Source organism: Phaenicophaeus curvirostris, chromosome 7, assembly GCF_032191515.1.
Source record: "Phaenicophaeus curvirostris isolate KB17595 chromosome 7, BPBGC_Pcur_1.0, whole genome shotgun sequence".
NCBI lineage: Eukaryota > Metazoa > Chordata > Aves > Cuculiformes > Cuculidae > Phaenicophaeus > Phaenicophaeus curvirostris.
Genome location: NC_091398.1, coordinates 26,907,431 through 26,924,987, shown reverse-complemented (window position 1 = coordinate 26,924,987; position 17,557 = coordinate 26,907,431). Strand labels below are relative to the sequence as shown.

Here is a 17,557-nt window from a genome sequence, read left to right as displayed (position 1 = left end):
CATCTTTATCTTCTTCCCAATGCTGAGTTTGTCTCTCGGATTCTTCTGCCAAGTCATATGCCTGAAGAAATGTAGCACACAGGCATAGCTTCCAAAGCTCATCTCTGTTGACAGACCAAGCCTGGCGACCACACATCCTGGACAGAGTCTTACCTCTGCTATTTTATTTGTGTCATCTCTCCCAGGCCAATCCGGCTCATAAACTTCCTGCAAACACTCTGTCAGCTTCTTGGAGGCCTCATGCATGGCTAGGAAAGAAGATGGAACTGCTTCAGAAAGAAGGAAATAGTGTGTTCCACAGTTTAACCCTCATCCTGAGGAATGGGGACATAGTAGGTTTATAACAAATGCTAAGCTCTTCCTTATAGAATGTCTGACCCTTGATAACACAGAGATGAAACATAATCAAAGGGAGAAAGGAACTGAGAATGCAGTCATATCAAACACATTGTGTTCATCCTCCCCTAGCAGAAAATGAGATATGAAGACACGTTTATCTGCTAAGACAGTGCCACCTGTTTGGCATCAAAACACAACCCCACTCCTTCCCAGCTAGCCCTGAAGGATTCTAAAAGATTCCCTGACCCAGAAAAGACTGACCTTCCCCTATAATTCATGCCTGAGGAAGCGCCAGTAAGGGGACGGCTGCAGAAACCTCACTGTGTAGGTATAAGAACTAGAGGGGAAACAATCCTCTGCTTATGCAGACCTTACCTTTTACGGAAGCCAAGTAAGTTCGGAGGTCCTTCTGCAGCCTTGTGCCCTCAGACTGTGAACATAAGGAGAAGAACATCAGTTATTCTCTCATTTAAAGGCAACGTAAGAAGGAAGCATCAAGCATTTCTAAACAGAGAAAACGGTCTTGCAGATGGGCTAAAAACCAGACCCATGACCATGTGAAACATAGGTGTTAACGGGGAGACCACACAGCCCTCTGACTTGATGAGCCCACAACCAGTGAACCTGCAGGCATGTTTGGCCAAGAATTCCACTAGGGTACTGAGTAACTTAATGTGGGTAACGCTATGATTTGCTCTTCCCAGCAGAGCCAGCTCTAGTCCTTTGGTTTCATACAAACAGATAGAGAGGATTCTAAGCACAACATATAGTTTATAAGCCAAGGGCTAGTGGGTCTATGTGACAAATGTAACTGAAAGGAGTCTGTAGAAGATAGATGCAATTGATTTATTTTGTACTGGTTTGCAGCACTTTAATTCACCACTCTTTCCTGCCACACCGCAAACCAAAATCCCAGAGCAGGGACCTCTGACCTGCCCAAACAACCTAAGTTGTCCGTGCAGCAGGACTTATTTGAAAGAAAGATGATTAAGTGGCCTGCCAGCAGCAGATCTCACTCACTAGTAAATTAAACATTAAAGCCAGAATCTGGGCTGAGTTTTGCCAGTTTGAACCTTCAGACAACATAGCTGAGTGCACTACAAGAATCTAGATTAGAAAGAGTCATGGAGATTTTTTCAGCAAAGGTGGTTCAGACACACCAATACACACATTCCCCATACAACTGCACTACGATAAGCATTCTCAGGTCCACCTCCCCTCTACCTTGCCACATGTCATTGACAGTGGTGCAATGCGGACAGGGAAATAAGCCCAATGGAGACACTGACATTACACAAAACAGAAACAAAGGGAAAAGCAAGGCTAGAGAAGTTGACCAACACCACCATGGTCCATGTCAAAATAAGGGAAGGAGCAAGCTGAGGATACCTGTGCAGACCACCTCTGGAGTATGCAAGTACAGGAAAAGTTTGGGACACAAATATATCTTATTATATAAAAGGGTTTCCTTTACCCTGTGGGATCTCACTGGATCCCCACTATCCCCCAAAGTAGCCATAGAAAAAAAACAGGAATGCAGGAAAGCAACAACTACACCTCACACCTTCCTCATAGCCTGGCACCATGCCTCCTCTTCTCTCCTAATGGGGGGTCCCCAGCATAATGAATTTTGACAGCTGAAGACAACTCCAGAGACGGGGAGCTCACAGGATATCTCTGACAGCTGCCTCAGAGCTACTAGCTTCAAAAGCAGATGTTTCCCATCAGCCCTTCCCCCAACTCAGGCATCTCTTGCCTCAACTGAGCTCATGCTGTGATCCCTTGTGCAGCTGTGCTTTCTAAGCAGAGGCTAAATCTCCCCAGCTGTTGAAGTGGCAGCACTAGCATAGCTTTGTGGAGAACTCCATCTGCTTCCAACATTATAGCCCAATGTGTTTTTCTTGCCTCGAAAGTTCTGGACAAGTTCACATTTGCTCTTTTCCTACTGCCATCAACAAAGGAAAGAAGGAGTGGGAAAGAGCCAGCCACTTCTAAAAAGTCAGACTCCTAGTCTAGAGAAGGATTAGGAACTGATCCAAAGAGAGCACAAGAGGAAAGGAGAAATGACCACATCTGTCACAGAAGTCCCAAGAGTTCTTAAAACACAGAGCAAACAAACATAAAGCATTTTTTCTGCTTTAAGGTGAATGTGGAAACCTGGGCAGATGAGACCTTCCTAGCAGTGCAGTCAGAAACCACCAGGGAAGAAGCACCAGCCTAATTGAAGAGCACTCGCTGAGGACCATCAGGCAGGCTGAGGTGACAAGCAGCAGTTCAACAAAGCTGTAACAAATGTTTGCTTGTGCCTGATGCAGGAAGCAAGAAAGGCTTAGAAAACAGTGCTGTCTGCCTAGAATTGGTCCATGCTAGGACTCAGACTGGAACTGGCAAGATCAGGTGTCAGAACAGAAGGGGAAATAGCACAGAATAAATTGTCATGCAAAGTCCCTCAGACTGACGCATTATCATCCTGCATCTGTAACATTTTTAAGAATGACTAAATTGGAATGCACAACTTTGAGGTTCTCAGAGAATGATGTGCCAGGAAGGTCCTCTGCAGAACTTGCCCAACACACACTTGGGCACTGCAGTGTCTAGAACTGTAACTCTTAAAATTATAGCATCTAAAGTCAGAAACCACCTCTAAAACTGCCAATACGTGCCTGAGTCCTTCCAAAACAGCACATGACAGAAGCCAGACTCATGAACTCTTCAAGTCTCAATTAATCAGTTCCAAAGCCAGAAGGACAAATGGATCCTCCAAGAAGTACACTGGCTCACTTGCTACAAGGGTTTTCTTTTATTATTTTAAGCATTAGTGCTTTCCCAAGAAATTGTGGCAACTGCTTTTTCTCTGTGCTTGTAGCACCCACTTTTTCCAAGCAGACTATCGTGAGCTGTCACACATAGCCATGATTCTGTACAAAAACCTTCCACAATCTAGTTAGATACTGTCAAATACTGTACAGAACAAAAGCTTTCAACATCCTTGAGTGCACATTTAAAAGATTGTTCCTAAACTCAGCTAAAAAAAAAAACCCACCAAACAAACATAGGGGAATCTGAAGAATTAACCCCCTTATTAATTAATTAACCCAGTTATTGAAGAGCAGTAGGTTTAAGGGTGTGCAGAGGCAAGTTATGGAGGTATGGTTGAATCTGAAGATGTTCAAAAATAGCACAGTAATTTATAAATTGCAAGAATATAAAAAAAGAAGAAATTGTGTGTATCAGATAAGACTCCTTAAAAGGGAAGCAAAACTAGGAAAGAAATGAAGATGAGTGCCAATCCTGAACCACATATTTATTTCTCATTCCTGCACCAATTTTAAACCATTGTACATGGACAATTACACTGTCTTAATGTAGAAGTGACCACAACAAGCTGTTCAGCTCAAATGCGTAAGTGTGATCTTGTTGGAGCAGCTTTTGCCATACTTGCAATCACAGTGTAATTCAACCCTGTAAGCCCATAACACAACCAGGCATAATATGAAGGACAGCATGTACAGGAAGATGCATATTTAAAAATAGAAGTGCTATGTATGGTAGGCTAGAAGAGCTCTCTCTCTTTCCAAAGGCCTAATGAACCACTTATTACTTATAGCTCTGTTAAATTAAAAACACAGGAGTGGTTCATTAGGTCTTCGGAGTTTTCCCATATTAGTGGGGGGTTGTTATTTACAATACCTTTCACTGAGCGCTAGCTAAATGTGTGATTTTTCTGTAAAGCTGTTTCTTGATAGTAGATAGGTCTCCTAAAACCCCCTTTTCACCCCAGTCCTCAAGATGAATTTTCATCCTAACATTAGGCTGTGACTCCTTCTTCATACGTCCTCCCTGGGTTTGCAGTTCTGATGGAAATGATTTTTATTATCAGCAGGGATGTTATACAGTTGAGAGGGACAGGTAACGTCCTGTTCCAGATTAGTTTAACACAGGGATGGACGAGCAGACCGTAGAATTATAAAGGCAGGGAATCATTGAAACAACAGCTCCAGATAAGCCACTAGTCATCAAAACTTTAGAGCTGACTGTAATGATCCACAGTCAAATCTACATTTTAAAAGGAAAAAATAAGTCCATACTTCCAGCCCTGCAAGCTGAGGCTGTGCTGAACACCACGGAATATGGGCAGAGAGGGATGTAGCTTGCGCCAGCAGCAGCTCGTCTCATGCTTTTGGTGTGAAACACAGTAAACCATCCCATAACTTCCACACAAGTGACAGCTCATGAAGGGGATCAAAACCCAGCTGTTCTGCCAGGCAGAAACACATGGTGCCAGGTGTAAGGGCTGCCACCAGCCTCCCACTCCGTCTCTCCAGCAAGTGTTTCAAGTGCAGCGGAAAAGAAGGCAAAGCCTGGCACACCTCAGGCAGGGGCTGTGTTGCAGCTCTGCAGCAGGTCGCTTGTTCTCTGGTCTGCAAGGACAATTTCCAGGACAGACCTTTGTGCCTGAACACAAGTAACAGGAAAGGGAAGCAGCCTTTGAATGAACTTTTTTGGAAGTTAATTGCCAATCTGTCATGAGGGAGTAATGCAAGGGCCAGGTGTGCTGCTTGTCAAGCCTTCAGGAGACACAGACAAGCCCTGTAAGCCCTGCAGAAGCATTGTTATGTCCAGCTCATTTGTCACGCAGCAAATCCAACTGTATGAGCTAAAGGCTCCTACCATTCAGCAAGCTCAGAATCGTGCTCTTATGTGAATACAAATGGACAGAAAGCTGGGAAGTGCAGTGCTTCCCCTTAAGTCCACTCACCCACCATTTGGGAGACCCACAAGAAACCACATTTGAAAATGAGTGATTTTTAGATCTGTTCTCCATTCACTGACAGCCTGTGCAAAGGAACATGGTCAAACTGTCCCAACACAGTCAGAGGAGCCTCTAATCAAGCAACAAACAAGGCCACTGCCTGGCCACATGCCAGCCAGTTCCACAGGAGAGCTGTTCTGTCACAATCCTGCAGCAAAAGATCAGCTTTCCTCCAGAGTTACATTTCCCCCTGAAGCAGACTGTCAGGACAGGCCACAGAAATCTCATACATAACTATACTACACACATATATCATCCACATAAAAGCCAAAAGAAATAAAGAAGTGTGCATATTATGCACATAGCTGAAGCTTCATCCCCCAGTCCAGCTGGCATCATTATAACTCTTCAGCCCTGGATATTCTAACCATTAAGCTAACTCACATTTATCATTTGCCCTGTGAAACATGCATTGCTTGCATTTGTTTTAGTAATCAGGGAAAATGAGGGCCAAAGCAAAACCAACAGACTCCAAGCAGCAAATGCAGAGCAGCCTTAAGCTCGTTTGATTAATTATTTGGAGAATTTTGATCATGGCCTGTCCCTGCAAGGTGGGAAAAGAAATTCAGCTAGAAAGGTTATAGGGGCAGTGCTTAACAGGCTTTTTAGTCACCACTGAAACTTATGGCTTTGGAAATTGAAAAGCCATCCCACACAACCAGATCAAGAAGTTTAGATTCGAGTTTTTTAGTATTTTTCCTTGAAAAAGGCTATTTCCTGATTGCCAATACTTAAAAATCATACAGAAAATTCACACCTGGGCACACTATGTAGTTGGAAAGAAGGTAAACTGAATTCCCCTGTGAATAAGGGAATATCATTGGTAGAAACGCTATAGAGATGTATGAACTTGTGGAGCAAGACTTACTATCACTGCCAAAAAAAATGAGCATTAGTCTCCAGGCATCTGCAGCCAGCTCCAGTTAGACATAAGTCAAAGTCAGACTGAAAGATGTTCATTATATTCATCTGTGTCAAATCCCTTCTCAGTTGGTTTTGCAACACAACACATCTGCTCAGCCTTAACAGACATGGTGCAGCTGCCACTAACATCTCTAGAAAAAAGGTCTTAAATATCTCAAAGCACAAAGGAGCTAAAAGATTTCTTCAGCACCACCTGAGCTTTGGTGTAGCACACATTTCTGCCATGAAACAGAAGCAATGCTTCGGTTAACACCAAGCTGTAAGCACTAGTATACAAAACCCCTGGGTAACTGATGCATTTTCCTCTCCTTTGGGTGGCTGAAAGCTTCAGACAAAAAAAAAAAAAAAAGAACACCAAACACACCCAGTTCAAGATACAAACTGACTGAGGTTAAGTAGGAGGGTGGGGTGAAATTGCTACACTGTTAAAATATGGGGACTAAACAGATACACCAAAGAATGACTCAGGCCTGACACAGGGATTGTGCAACAACACAGAGGAGACTAGATTCAGATCTTAGCTATGGAAGGAGGTTCCATTTTTACCGTTTGCTTCCTTTGTCTTTTTTGCTCTCTGCTGCACTTAGGAAACTGAATCTGTCTTGTTCCATTTTACTTTTTTATTTCTAATCTGTTTCCCATCCTATCCATCTTTCAGAGACACAATATTGTTCTTACGCCTCTGCTTCCAGCCCAGCAGGAAAAACTACATTAAGAAGCAGCTGCTAACTGAAGAACTGCTCTTGTTGAGCTATTTCTTTTCCTAAACTTGGGTCTAGAACAAGTATTATTTTTCAGCATAATCTCTCACTGACTCCACAATAGGGACACTGGAAGACACAATGTAATTTCTCATAAGTGAACAGATATGAGTTGTGGGTCACTCCAACAGGCTTATAGCATCATTTAATTTAATGGGCTTTAATTGCATATTGCAGTAGATGACTGGAAGCTAATACCGAAACCCAGTGTGTAATTACATAGTGCAAATTATCTTACCAGCTGTTTGTTGAAGTTCTGCACGCACTGTTCAAACTGTTCATCTTTTGTTTCATCTGCTTTCCCAAGTTTCTGAAGGACCTGCAGAAAGAAAGGGGAAAGACAGAAAACTTCAAACACATATACCAAAGCAGAGACAAAGAAGCGGTTGCAAATTTTTGTCTACAAGAAAGGTTTCAAAGTCTCCCTTATTCTTGCACTCAGAATTTCTGGGATATCTCTCCACAAAGTCATAGTTTGAAAAAGGACTTACACATGAATCAGGATGAACTCAGACCCCATATAGGTGGCTGTACCAAAGAGCGTGACTGAGGTTTGTCCTTCAGTGGTCTAATGCTTTTTACAGACAAGGCAATAGCAAGCCAGTTGTTTATCTCCTGGATCAGCAAGAAACAAACCACATCCCTAATATGCCTTGTGTTGCATGGTTATGATTCTAATTTAACACTAATCTCTTGTCCAGACAGGGTGGGGTTTTTTTGCCCGCAGAAGCAGCTGAACTGTCCTCACAGAAAGTCATGCAGAGACCTCCTTAGAGAGAGAAGGTGGCTGGAGCAGTGAAGGTCCCACCTTCTTTCCACCTTTTCTCACTATGCACATGGTTGGCAGGACCTAGCTGTTGAGAGGAACTGGTGATCTTACACCATGAGTCCAACACCACTCAGTTTAAGTGTCATATCTTGAGAGTGTCAGCAGCCAGCCTTGTTTCTTTCACAGGCTCCCTGCATGGCACAGCTCCCCAGAGCCTGCAAAAAAAAGTATTTATCAGGCTACTTGCCTTATCACACGTCTCCCTTAATGATCTCTCCATGCAGCTAAGTGGATTGCTCCCAGCTTTGAACAAAGCATTTCATTTTCTGAGCAGTAAGGCATCCATCTCAAGAGCTCTGGGCAAACTGCAGCTGTGGAGGAGGGCAGCAGCTATTTATCACGTCCAAAGCAACTCCAGCAGCAGGGTGGCAAGGACATAAACTATAGCTGTTTAAGTTCAATTACACCACCTTTGTTAACTGAAAGTTAAGAAAAAAAGTCCACCAAGCCCCCATTCATAGGAGATTCTGGGGAGCCAGAGATGAGCTAGTGAACACCTCAAAAAGTAAGGGAGCGCTGGCTGGCAAGAGCGTGGCTGTTCAAGAGGCAGAAAGCACTGGAAAAATTAAGTCCCATCTGCTCTGCTGAGCACTGCAGTCCTTTAGCCACAGGTCTCAGCCATCATGCTCAGCCCACCTCTCTTGGGGAGAAGAGGGTCAAGATGGAAAAGCAGGTGAATGATACTGTCATCAGGTCTACAGGAAGGCCACTAGTATGTGTCTTCTGATCAGCCACTCTGAGGGACTGCCAGATAGCCACGACAGCCACCCAAAAGAGCTTCCTCCAGCTCTCTATGCTACCCATGGATCTTCTCTAAGGATTTTTCCCGTGCAAGGCAGGGATCAGACTTTCATGTTGTGTCCCCAAAATGGCATTAAGAAGGTCCACCAACAGGATGTAGAAAATAATATATTCAGTTGCAATGGATCTATAACGATCATCTAGTCCAACTGCCAATGCACCAACTGACCCATTCTCATCTTTTTACACTGCCAATGTGGAGGACTTTTGTGTTGTCTACCTGGCTAACCTCAGTTGCCATCTCTCTCCCATGTAAGCAAAGATATTCCCAGCTCATCCCTGACCACAATAACTGACTAGTGCTAGACACAATAAATCAGTGCAGTCATTCAGCACCCAGCTCATAAGTCCCCTTATTTAGGCTGTGACTGAATGTGTAGGGAGAATCACTGTTTTTCGTTCTCCCTCTGTTCAACAGCCTTTCTTCACCTCCAGGAATTGCCAAGGTATTCAATGTCAGCAAAAGAAGGGGGAAAAGACATACAGAGATGAAGACAAGGGCTGAACCAAAAACTTCCAGAGACAGAGGTTGTGACAGCAACAAACATTGCAGCTAGAAGTGCCGAATGTGCTTGGTAAACCTCAGGACAAAGAGCATGAATATTCCCTTATTCCTCTCAGACTCTTGGCACATAAGAGCTTGTTGGAGAGCAGAAGCAACACTGGTTGGACAGGAGAAGTCCTGTACATCAGCCACTGGTGCCTCTTTCCTCATCTGCTCCAGTGAAGTGGAGTGCATGCCACAGCAATACTGCTGCTGAGGCTACACATCCCTCTGCCATGCCAGCAAGAGAGGAGGATTCAGTATTGATTCATCTTTCTCATCAAGTGGTATGGCAAACTCCTTTCAAAAAGGATGCTGCTCAAGGGCCCTGTGTTCAGCTGTACTCCCCTGTTACCAGCTCTATGGAACATGTATTTCCCACCCCTAGGTGAATTCCTAGATGTCAAAAAAAGCCATCATGACAGTAGTATCAATCACCGATAACAGTAAAGCACTCAAGCTGCACATTCCAAAGCAGAATTATGCTCTCAATGTGTACGTCAACAGAATCGTTTGGGGTATACAGGATCATTTTATGGGGTAATGCATCTGCCTGGCTAGTCTGCAGACTAGCAACATTTTCAGGCTTGGAGGGGAAGGAAGGAGGCAGTTTAAATGGGAAGAATCTGGAGTATCTTGCCAGGGTTAAAGGTTCAGATCAGCCTCAGTGCTTCCTGGTGTAAAACACTGGGCAGCACACACAGACTAGTCAATGCAGCAGCCACAGTGCCTGCTTCCAACATGTCCAAGAAATCAATACACAGTCCCACTGCTCCTTGAAGGACAGTCATACTGAGTCCAGGGTCATCCAGCCAGGTGGAAAGTTCTTGTTCCACTGTGCTGAGGTGTTTTGCCTAAGTTGCTTAAAGTGCTGAGCACTGGACAGGGTTCTAACAGCCTATCTCTGTCTCTAAGGAAAGAAATCCTGCTGCAGCAGCGATGCTCAACTGAGGAGCACCTCCAACAGAGAGAGGAGGAAGCAATAGGAGAACCTGCATTCTTCCACAGTGGTGACATGGTGCAGGTGAAACAGAGTATTCCGGGAAACCAGCAGAGAAGCAAAGCAAGGAAAATAAAGGCAGTTACAAGAAAAAGGCTGTGTAAAATGAATCCCTGGCTACACAAAATAAAACAAACACCTGCTCTTGCTTCCTAAACTTCCCCCCCATCAGACAGATGAAGGCTTGTGCCCCACGTCTGCTGGTGCTCTAAGCAAGTCCCAGCTATAAAGCCCACTCCGATACCTTTACAACTCAATATGACACAGCAGAGTGACAGCAGTCCTGGGCTGCAACAGGGTGGGAGTTCTCATACCACTCTCCCACAAAACCAGATCTGCCCTATACAAACAGCCCTGGCGCCATTTCAGCAGTGTAAAATGATGGCTCCACAAGGCTGGTCCTCAAGGCTGCTCCCAGCTCTCCCAACAAAAACCGTACAGGCAAGCTGCTCTAACACATCCATTTGAATTCCCTAAACCAGACAGTGATGGAGTAGATGGGCCTGGATGTGCTGCTGACTGCAGACATGTCTGCACTCATTGCTACTGGCCCATGAGCTCACAGGACAACTCCTTTCCCCAGGCTGGTACGTGCTGTCATAGGTCAGGCTATTCCGGGTGAGCCACGGCTGCTTGCTCCCTTCCCCTGCAAAGGTCTTTTATCTGGCTTTGCAGCGAGCTGGTGGATTAAGTTCAGATGGAAACTTCAGGCTCTTTGATAGCTATTATTGGAGCAGATTTACCAGGGCAGGAGTCAGGATCCTGCCGTGGCGCCCAAATCTCCGGGTGGATCAGACATGGTGTGATCTGTCAGCTGCTGTCTGGAGGCAAACCACACCAGGCAGCAGGCATGGATCTGGTATTTAGAAGATTAAGCAGCAACCATGGCTAGGCTCCTTGGTCTGCCCTTGACCTGAGAAGTCCTGGCTCTGCATAAGATAGGACCATTTCAAGATAGTGCAAGCTAGGGTGGAGGAGGGAATGCTTGGCATGAATCCCGCAAAACACCTGTTGGAATGGATTTCAGAGGTCTTCAGCGTTGCTGTGGGTTCCAGTCTTGGCTCACCATGGATTCACTATGACAGGATGGAGATGCCACCCTAGACAACAGTTCTAGCCCTAGGCATTGGACATATTTGGACACTCAAAAACCATTTTCCAGAGTTGCCCAGAAATCAGGTCTTTTCCAACAATTAGCTAGATCTGCAGATGCTCTTTGTTTCTCAAAATAGGATCACAAGCGCCTGACCAGCTACTGCAGCATTTCCAAACAGAGCCAAATTCCACCCACGGTGCATTAGTTTGCTCTGCTTTTTAATAACAGTAACAAGGAGATTCAGAGTTTTAAAAGCACTTTAAGATCCTAGGATCCTAGGATCCTAGGATCCTAGGAAGCGAGATGCTGTTAACAAATAAATAAATTATCACATTCCTCTCATATCATGGATGTATTTCTAATCTGCTCTTACACGCAAAATTGTTTGCAGTAAACTTTGAATTTATATACATATATATGTTATATATTATATATTGAGAAGTGAGATAACACAAAAGTAGTAGTGATGGAAGAATCCAGAATTCCTCAGGACCAGAGATCTAGCATTCTGTTAGCAGCAGTCAGAGAAGTAAAAGCATGGAAGAGCCTTTAAAAACAGCAAGTTTTCCTATAAAAATGGGAAGTTTGCTTAAGGAAATGAAAGCTGCAGAATTTTCTTAAAGATAAGACTGTAAGATTCACAGGATGACTGAGCACTACCGAAATACCACAGCATCTTGTCTGGCTGCAATTTACCCTCTTTTTTCCAGGTGTACAGGAGGAAGCATTCCTGAAGGGCAACCCCAGGGCTGCTTTGCACAGTGTTCCCCATGCTCTGCTGAGGACTGGGCAGGAAGGAAATGGAGATCTGGAGGTCAGCCTTGTGACCACCAAACTCTCTAACATAGAACAGCAACCACCAGCAAGGACAAACACTTGTCAGCCGTGCAGCATAAGCTGGCATGGAGAAGCACTATCTGACCAATTAAAATGCAGTTCTGCTTTGCTTTAAAAAGCAATTGTAACAGTCATGCTTATGCTTCCTAATAGAGAACTATGTGCCAGCTGCTTAATGCATCCACAGTTCTCTCAGCACCTTCCTTTACTCTCTTCTGAAATACGCCACAACAAAAGCCCTGAAAATCCAAATACTCTCAGCAAACTCCAGGTAAACCCGTTATGTGAACCAATAACCTAAGAAAGCTTTTCATGGCATATGGGTCACCAAGACCAAAGACCAGTTTGGAGAACGCAGGTGATGAACAGGAAGGCAAAAAAAGAAATGCAGCTAGTGGATCCCAAACAGAGCTAAATCTGCATCTGAAACATCTGAATTTAGGGTGGTCCAGCCTTGATGAAGGGGGAGTGATTAAGCCCACAGCCAGAGAACTTGGTCCATTTCTCACTCCCTGCTGTACCAGAGAAGGGGCAGTGGTGACATCTCACTGATATGAGCCCAATGCTCCTAAATCAGTCTATCTCCTGAACTCCCCACCCCTCATAAACAACGCCTGGGATTTCTGCTGTATCTGCCAATGCTACGGCATTATCTCCAACTACAAACTGGGCACAGAGCCAGTAAATACTGTGACTGATTTTGAATTGCAACAGAGTGGCATGTGCCAATGGGTCAACTAGCAACAGAACAAATAAATCTTTGATCTCAGGCCACTGCCAATTCTTCCATGGAAGACATACGCGGAAGAAGGGAGGAAGGAAAGAAAATAACGTTGAAGTCAAATGGAAAGCACAAAGCCATTTAACTTACTAATGAAGCTTTCTTTGTTTGTACCTAAGCTTTTTTAAGCCTGGTTTCTTCTGTGCCCAAATGAAATGTGACTTGCCTAATGAAGCAGATTTGCGCTCATGGAATAATCTGGTTTTTGCAGACTTGGGGAGAAAAGCAAGAGCAGCAACGGGAGTCCTGCTTCTCCTCTGACCCTTTCTGGGAGCAGGGCACGTCTTCCTGCCCTCCACGCCTGCCTCTAGGCTGGTTTTGGGGACAGCCTGGCTTTCCTCATGCAAGCCTGACACAATTAAGTCTTTCTTTGAAACAATGGAACAAAGGAGGAATGGGGGTGGAGAGGAAGAGACTCCAAATATATTAATGCTTCATTTTAAATTGAGAAAATTATTCCCAGGACTAAGCAATCAGCACGACCCTCAGATGGCTGGAAGATGGGAAAGGGCAATGTCACATTTGGTGTGGACAGAGTGGTTCTTGTTTGCTTCTTACTTGCTGACAAGGTTCTATAGATCCTGCAAAGACAGGATGTTGCCTCAGTCACTGGGTTTAAGGGTTGGGAGACCAGGGTTCAATACTGCATTTTGTTACAGACTTCCTGAATGACCTGGAAAATCCATGTACAATGTCACATCCATCCAGCTGCAAAGAGGAGTGTTTGTTCAGCATGTCAGAGTCAAATTTATCCCTGGCGTACCCAGCTGAAAAGTTAGAAACAGAAGTACAGAGAGACGAGATGACCAATTTTGAGTGCTCAGGTCAAGACATACCAAGTTTGATTTTCACAGATGTCTCTAATTAAAGCATGTGAGATTTTGCATGCTTACTCTTATTCAAAAACCAATCTGACTAGGGAAAAAAACTAAAAATATAATTTACAGGCCACATCGTGGTGTTGAAGTCTCAGAACATTCCCAAAAAAAATATGCTAGCAGTGAAGAATTCAAATCATTAGAACAGACTGCATGGAGATCCTTTGCTAATGAAAGACTCTAAAAAGTTAGATAAGCATCTCAAGTATAATTTAAGCAGGACTTATCCCACGCAACATAGGGGACAGGCCTTGCAAGACCCATGCAAAGCTAGCCTTCCTAAGTCCTGAAGATCATGGCAAAAGAAGTTCAATCACTTTTTCTCTGAACAAACGTCCTCCCAGAAAGACCTCATTCCTTCCTTCATATCACAGATGGAAGTGTAACGTACATCCATGCGCAACTTGATAACTTCTGTAGAAGCAAGAGTCATGCTGCATTGCCTTGAAGGCTTAACTCAAATATCTGCTTCTGACAGCTACTAAAACACAGCCTCATTGTGACCTGTACCTTCAGGACACACCTCTCAAGTTTAACATGACTCAGAATAGGTACATTGGATTGCTTTACAAGGTTCATCCTTCTCCCTCATTCTACAGTCAATAGGGAAGAAAAAAAAAAAAACCAAAACAAACAAAAACCAAACACATAGGAGTTCTACTTCCTCATTCCAAATTATTTTCTGGAGAAATCCACTTCCCCATAATCGGCTCAGAGGGAGTTCACAGCAACAAGTCTCATCGGGTTGAAATTAGCATTTTAAGAATATACCTGTTTCTGATCATGCCAGGTATAAGAAAAGATGTAGAAATGAACACAGCAGATGTAGGACTTTTTTCAAGTCTGGTAGCTTGGAACGGTTGTCAGCTTAACCTTAAGGCCAAGTCATAAGCAGTGAGTAATATCCCAAAGAAGGGGGTGCACAAGGAATCTGTCCCACTTCTGAAGCTGCACGTTGCACTGCACTGATCTAAGAAAGACTGCTTTATTTCAGCGTTTTCCTTTGAAAACAATGCTCAAGACTCTCCTTTTTCTATGAAGCATAAAAAGAGGATTGTTTGGCTGTAGCAGATTCTTCTGTAGCAGCTCCCATCCTCAATCCAAACTCAGAGGCGTTACTTGAAGCAACTGCAGGGCACGAGCCTATCGGAACAAGCTATCCATAACTGCACCGTGTGCTTCACCCAAGACCTCAACCAAATCAAAGTTACTGTGCTTAGCTTTTCCCCATGGGGTGAGGCAGCTAGCATCCACCATAAACAAAAGCCAACTTAGCTAGGTACCACACTGAAATACCTCAAAACCAAAACCACACAGAAAAGTGTTTAATCAGTACATGGGGAGAATATTCCTTTTGTATTTGCCTCCTGAGTTCTGTAAAGGTACTTAAAATACTTCACAACATTAATTTCTCAGTCATGGTTTAGTTTTACTAAGGCCTGCAAGAAGTAGGAAGCTAAACTCCTTATGGGTCTCTTCCAAGTCAAGATATGCTATGATTCTAAAAGACTAACTGTAGCAAGCTTGTGATTATCTCTTCCTCTACTTCTACTGCTCTCAGCATCCACAATAACATTAGTCATCCCCAATCCCTGCCTCAGCAAGACAAATACCTCTGAGGACCAGCAAAAAAAAAAAAAAAGCCTCTGTCTCTGGAGTAGAACCTGCAGCTGGTTTTCACCCATTCCCACTTTGAAAGTACTCAATTCTTTCTCAGGGAGGTAACTAAGCACTTTGCTTTCAATTTCCACCCTGTGATCAAATCACTTTTCTAAATTGAGCTTTGACATTTCCCTGCCTTAATGCCACTCACTCTGTGAAACCTTCATTACCAGGATCTGCTAACACTATCTCTAACTATAGTATATTGTCAACAAGCAGACTAAAGGAAAAAAGTATGAAGGAAAGAAAAGGAGTAGCACAATGGGACAGGATAAAAGCTCCATAGCTGGTTGAGCTAGCACTAACTTCTTTGCAAAATCCCTCCTAGAGGAAGGAGTCCGTTGAGGACTACGACCTCCTGAATAGAGCATTTTCCTCCAAACGTTGAAATTTCCTTATCCATAAGTACAATAACATCAGAGGATGGAGAGAAAAAAATTTGCCAGCCTCATTCTGCTTCCTGTTCCATCCAGTCTAAAGAGTAATTTCAGAAACTCTGTTCTTGGATTCTTATCCAGATTACAGGTATTTCCTTCACCACAAAAATTTACAACATTCTGCCTACACAGCCTCTCCACATGTTGCATACTGGACAGGCAGCATCTTTTTGCAAGCTCAAGTCACACTGTTCAGACAGTAAAGCATGACTGCTCTCAACAAAGATAGGAGCTAGAGTTCTCTAGGTATGCATTCTCCTCCCCTTTAAGGCAAAATCCTATATGCTACAGGAACTTACAGCAGAAGTATCTCTCAGACTACTACAAGACAGTCCTTTTTATCTTTCCATCTTTGACCATATAAGCGCCTCATATCCAATGCCATTTGGCAAGCATCACACAAACCGGCAGGAAACCATGATTAAACCTATCGCCTACCCATCCTGCCTCTAGTGGCCAACTACTCCTTGCAAAACCCCCACAGCTTCTAGCTAATACTTTATGAACGGGTTTGCATTATACATTAGAATCATTTTATCTGTTTAAACATGCATAATAGAGACTTCCGAAATTTGACTTTATTCCAACAAATATGGGTTAAAAGAGCAGTGTAGCATACAGTATCTTGGGGTTATATTTTTGTACTTTGATGTAGAAGTCATTTACTGATCTAGTCAAGAAAAGCACATTCTCCAAGTTCCCAGGATTTCATCAGGAACATAAAGTAACAGAAGTTATTCTACCTTTTATACATGATTCACAGCGTGCTGACATACAGGCAGCTTAATGAGTGCAGCACAGACACTCAGCCAGTACAAAGATACGTTCAAAAAATGTTCATAGTTCTTTACCTTATTCCAAAGGCTTACTGCTACTTCCCACACAAATGGGCTACAATACCTAAATCTCAACAAGTTTGATGGGTTGATGCTTAGCTTTCCAGAAAACAGCAGTGGGACTCCTGCAAATTAGAGTTCTGAAACCAAAAGGCACAGGAAGCACCATGCAGCTAATCTGTGCTAATTCCAGTCTTGTACAGACTCATTAAGGAAAGAGATAAATATGACAGTCAAGTGTACACAAAGCCCAAAGGCTCAGTCAATTTTTTTGTGGCATCAGCTTTGGCAAAAAGCTGATAAATAACAAGGTCTCTGAAGAAAGAGGCAAGCCCTATATGCACTCCTTTGCTTTTACTCCAGGTAACGCCTTAAGGGGGAAAAAAACCTCATTCATAGTAGTTTTGAATGGATCCAGCAGACTTCTACAAACGGAAAATAATACAAAACTAAAACCTCCAAAACTCCAAATTCAGATCTTCCCAGTATCCCTGGGATATACTTTAAAGCTACATCCTAAGCACAATGTTCCACCTAAAATATTAAAGTAATTTTTTTAAGAAAAAAAGTCACAAATAAGATTGCTCCTCTAACAGAAGCACATCTAGTATTTTTTATTGGCAGTCGTAGGAAAAGTCCAAAATATGCCTGAAAGAACTGTTAAAATCGGCAACGTGGAAACCTTCTTTTATGAGACACCCTTCAATAACACACTCTCAGTGGCCAACAGTGAAGACATTTCTGAAGAAATTAGCAGTTTTTTAAAGTTATATAATTTGTCCCTAAACTTTCTTCAGAGTTTAAGAATTTAAGAGTTTAAGTTTCAAGCACAAGCCCTCTCTTTTCAACAACTGTTGTGAACATGCCCACGTCAGGTAGGTTTGCTCTATTAGCCACCAGCAAGATGGATACTGAACTTGGGCATCTTTAGTGGGAAGGTATCATGGGAAAGCTAAGCCAGGGCAACCTGGCAACAATTGATTCCATTACTCCAAAGGCCAGATCCAGAATGCTTCACC

General features: G+C 43.4%; 1 protein-coding gene across 15 annotated transcripts in view; it reads right to left on the bottom strand.

The window, feature by feature from the left end:
- The window catches only part of BIN1 (bridging integrator 1), a 96,741-nt gene that overhangs the window by 49,373 nt on the left and 29,811 nt on the right, over positions 1-17,557 (bottom strand). For all 15 annotated transcript variants that reach the window (XM_069861355.1, XM_069861357.1, XM_069861358.1 and 12 more), the window contains exons 2-4: positions 7,076-7,156; positions 715-769; positions 154-248 (exon numbers count right to left, since the gene is read on the bottom strand). In XM_069861355.1, the coding sequence (XP_069717456.1) occupies positions 154-248; positions 715-769; positions 7,076-7,156 (231 nt within the window). The remainder of the gene's footprint in view (positions 1-153; positions 249-714; positions 770-7,075; positions 7,157-17,557) is intronic.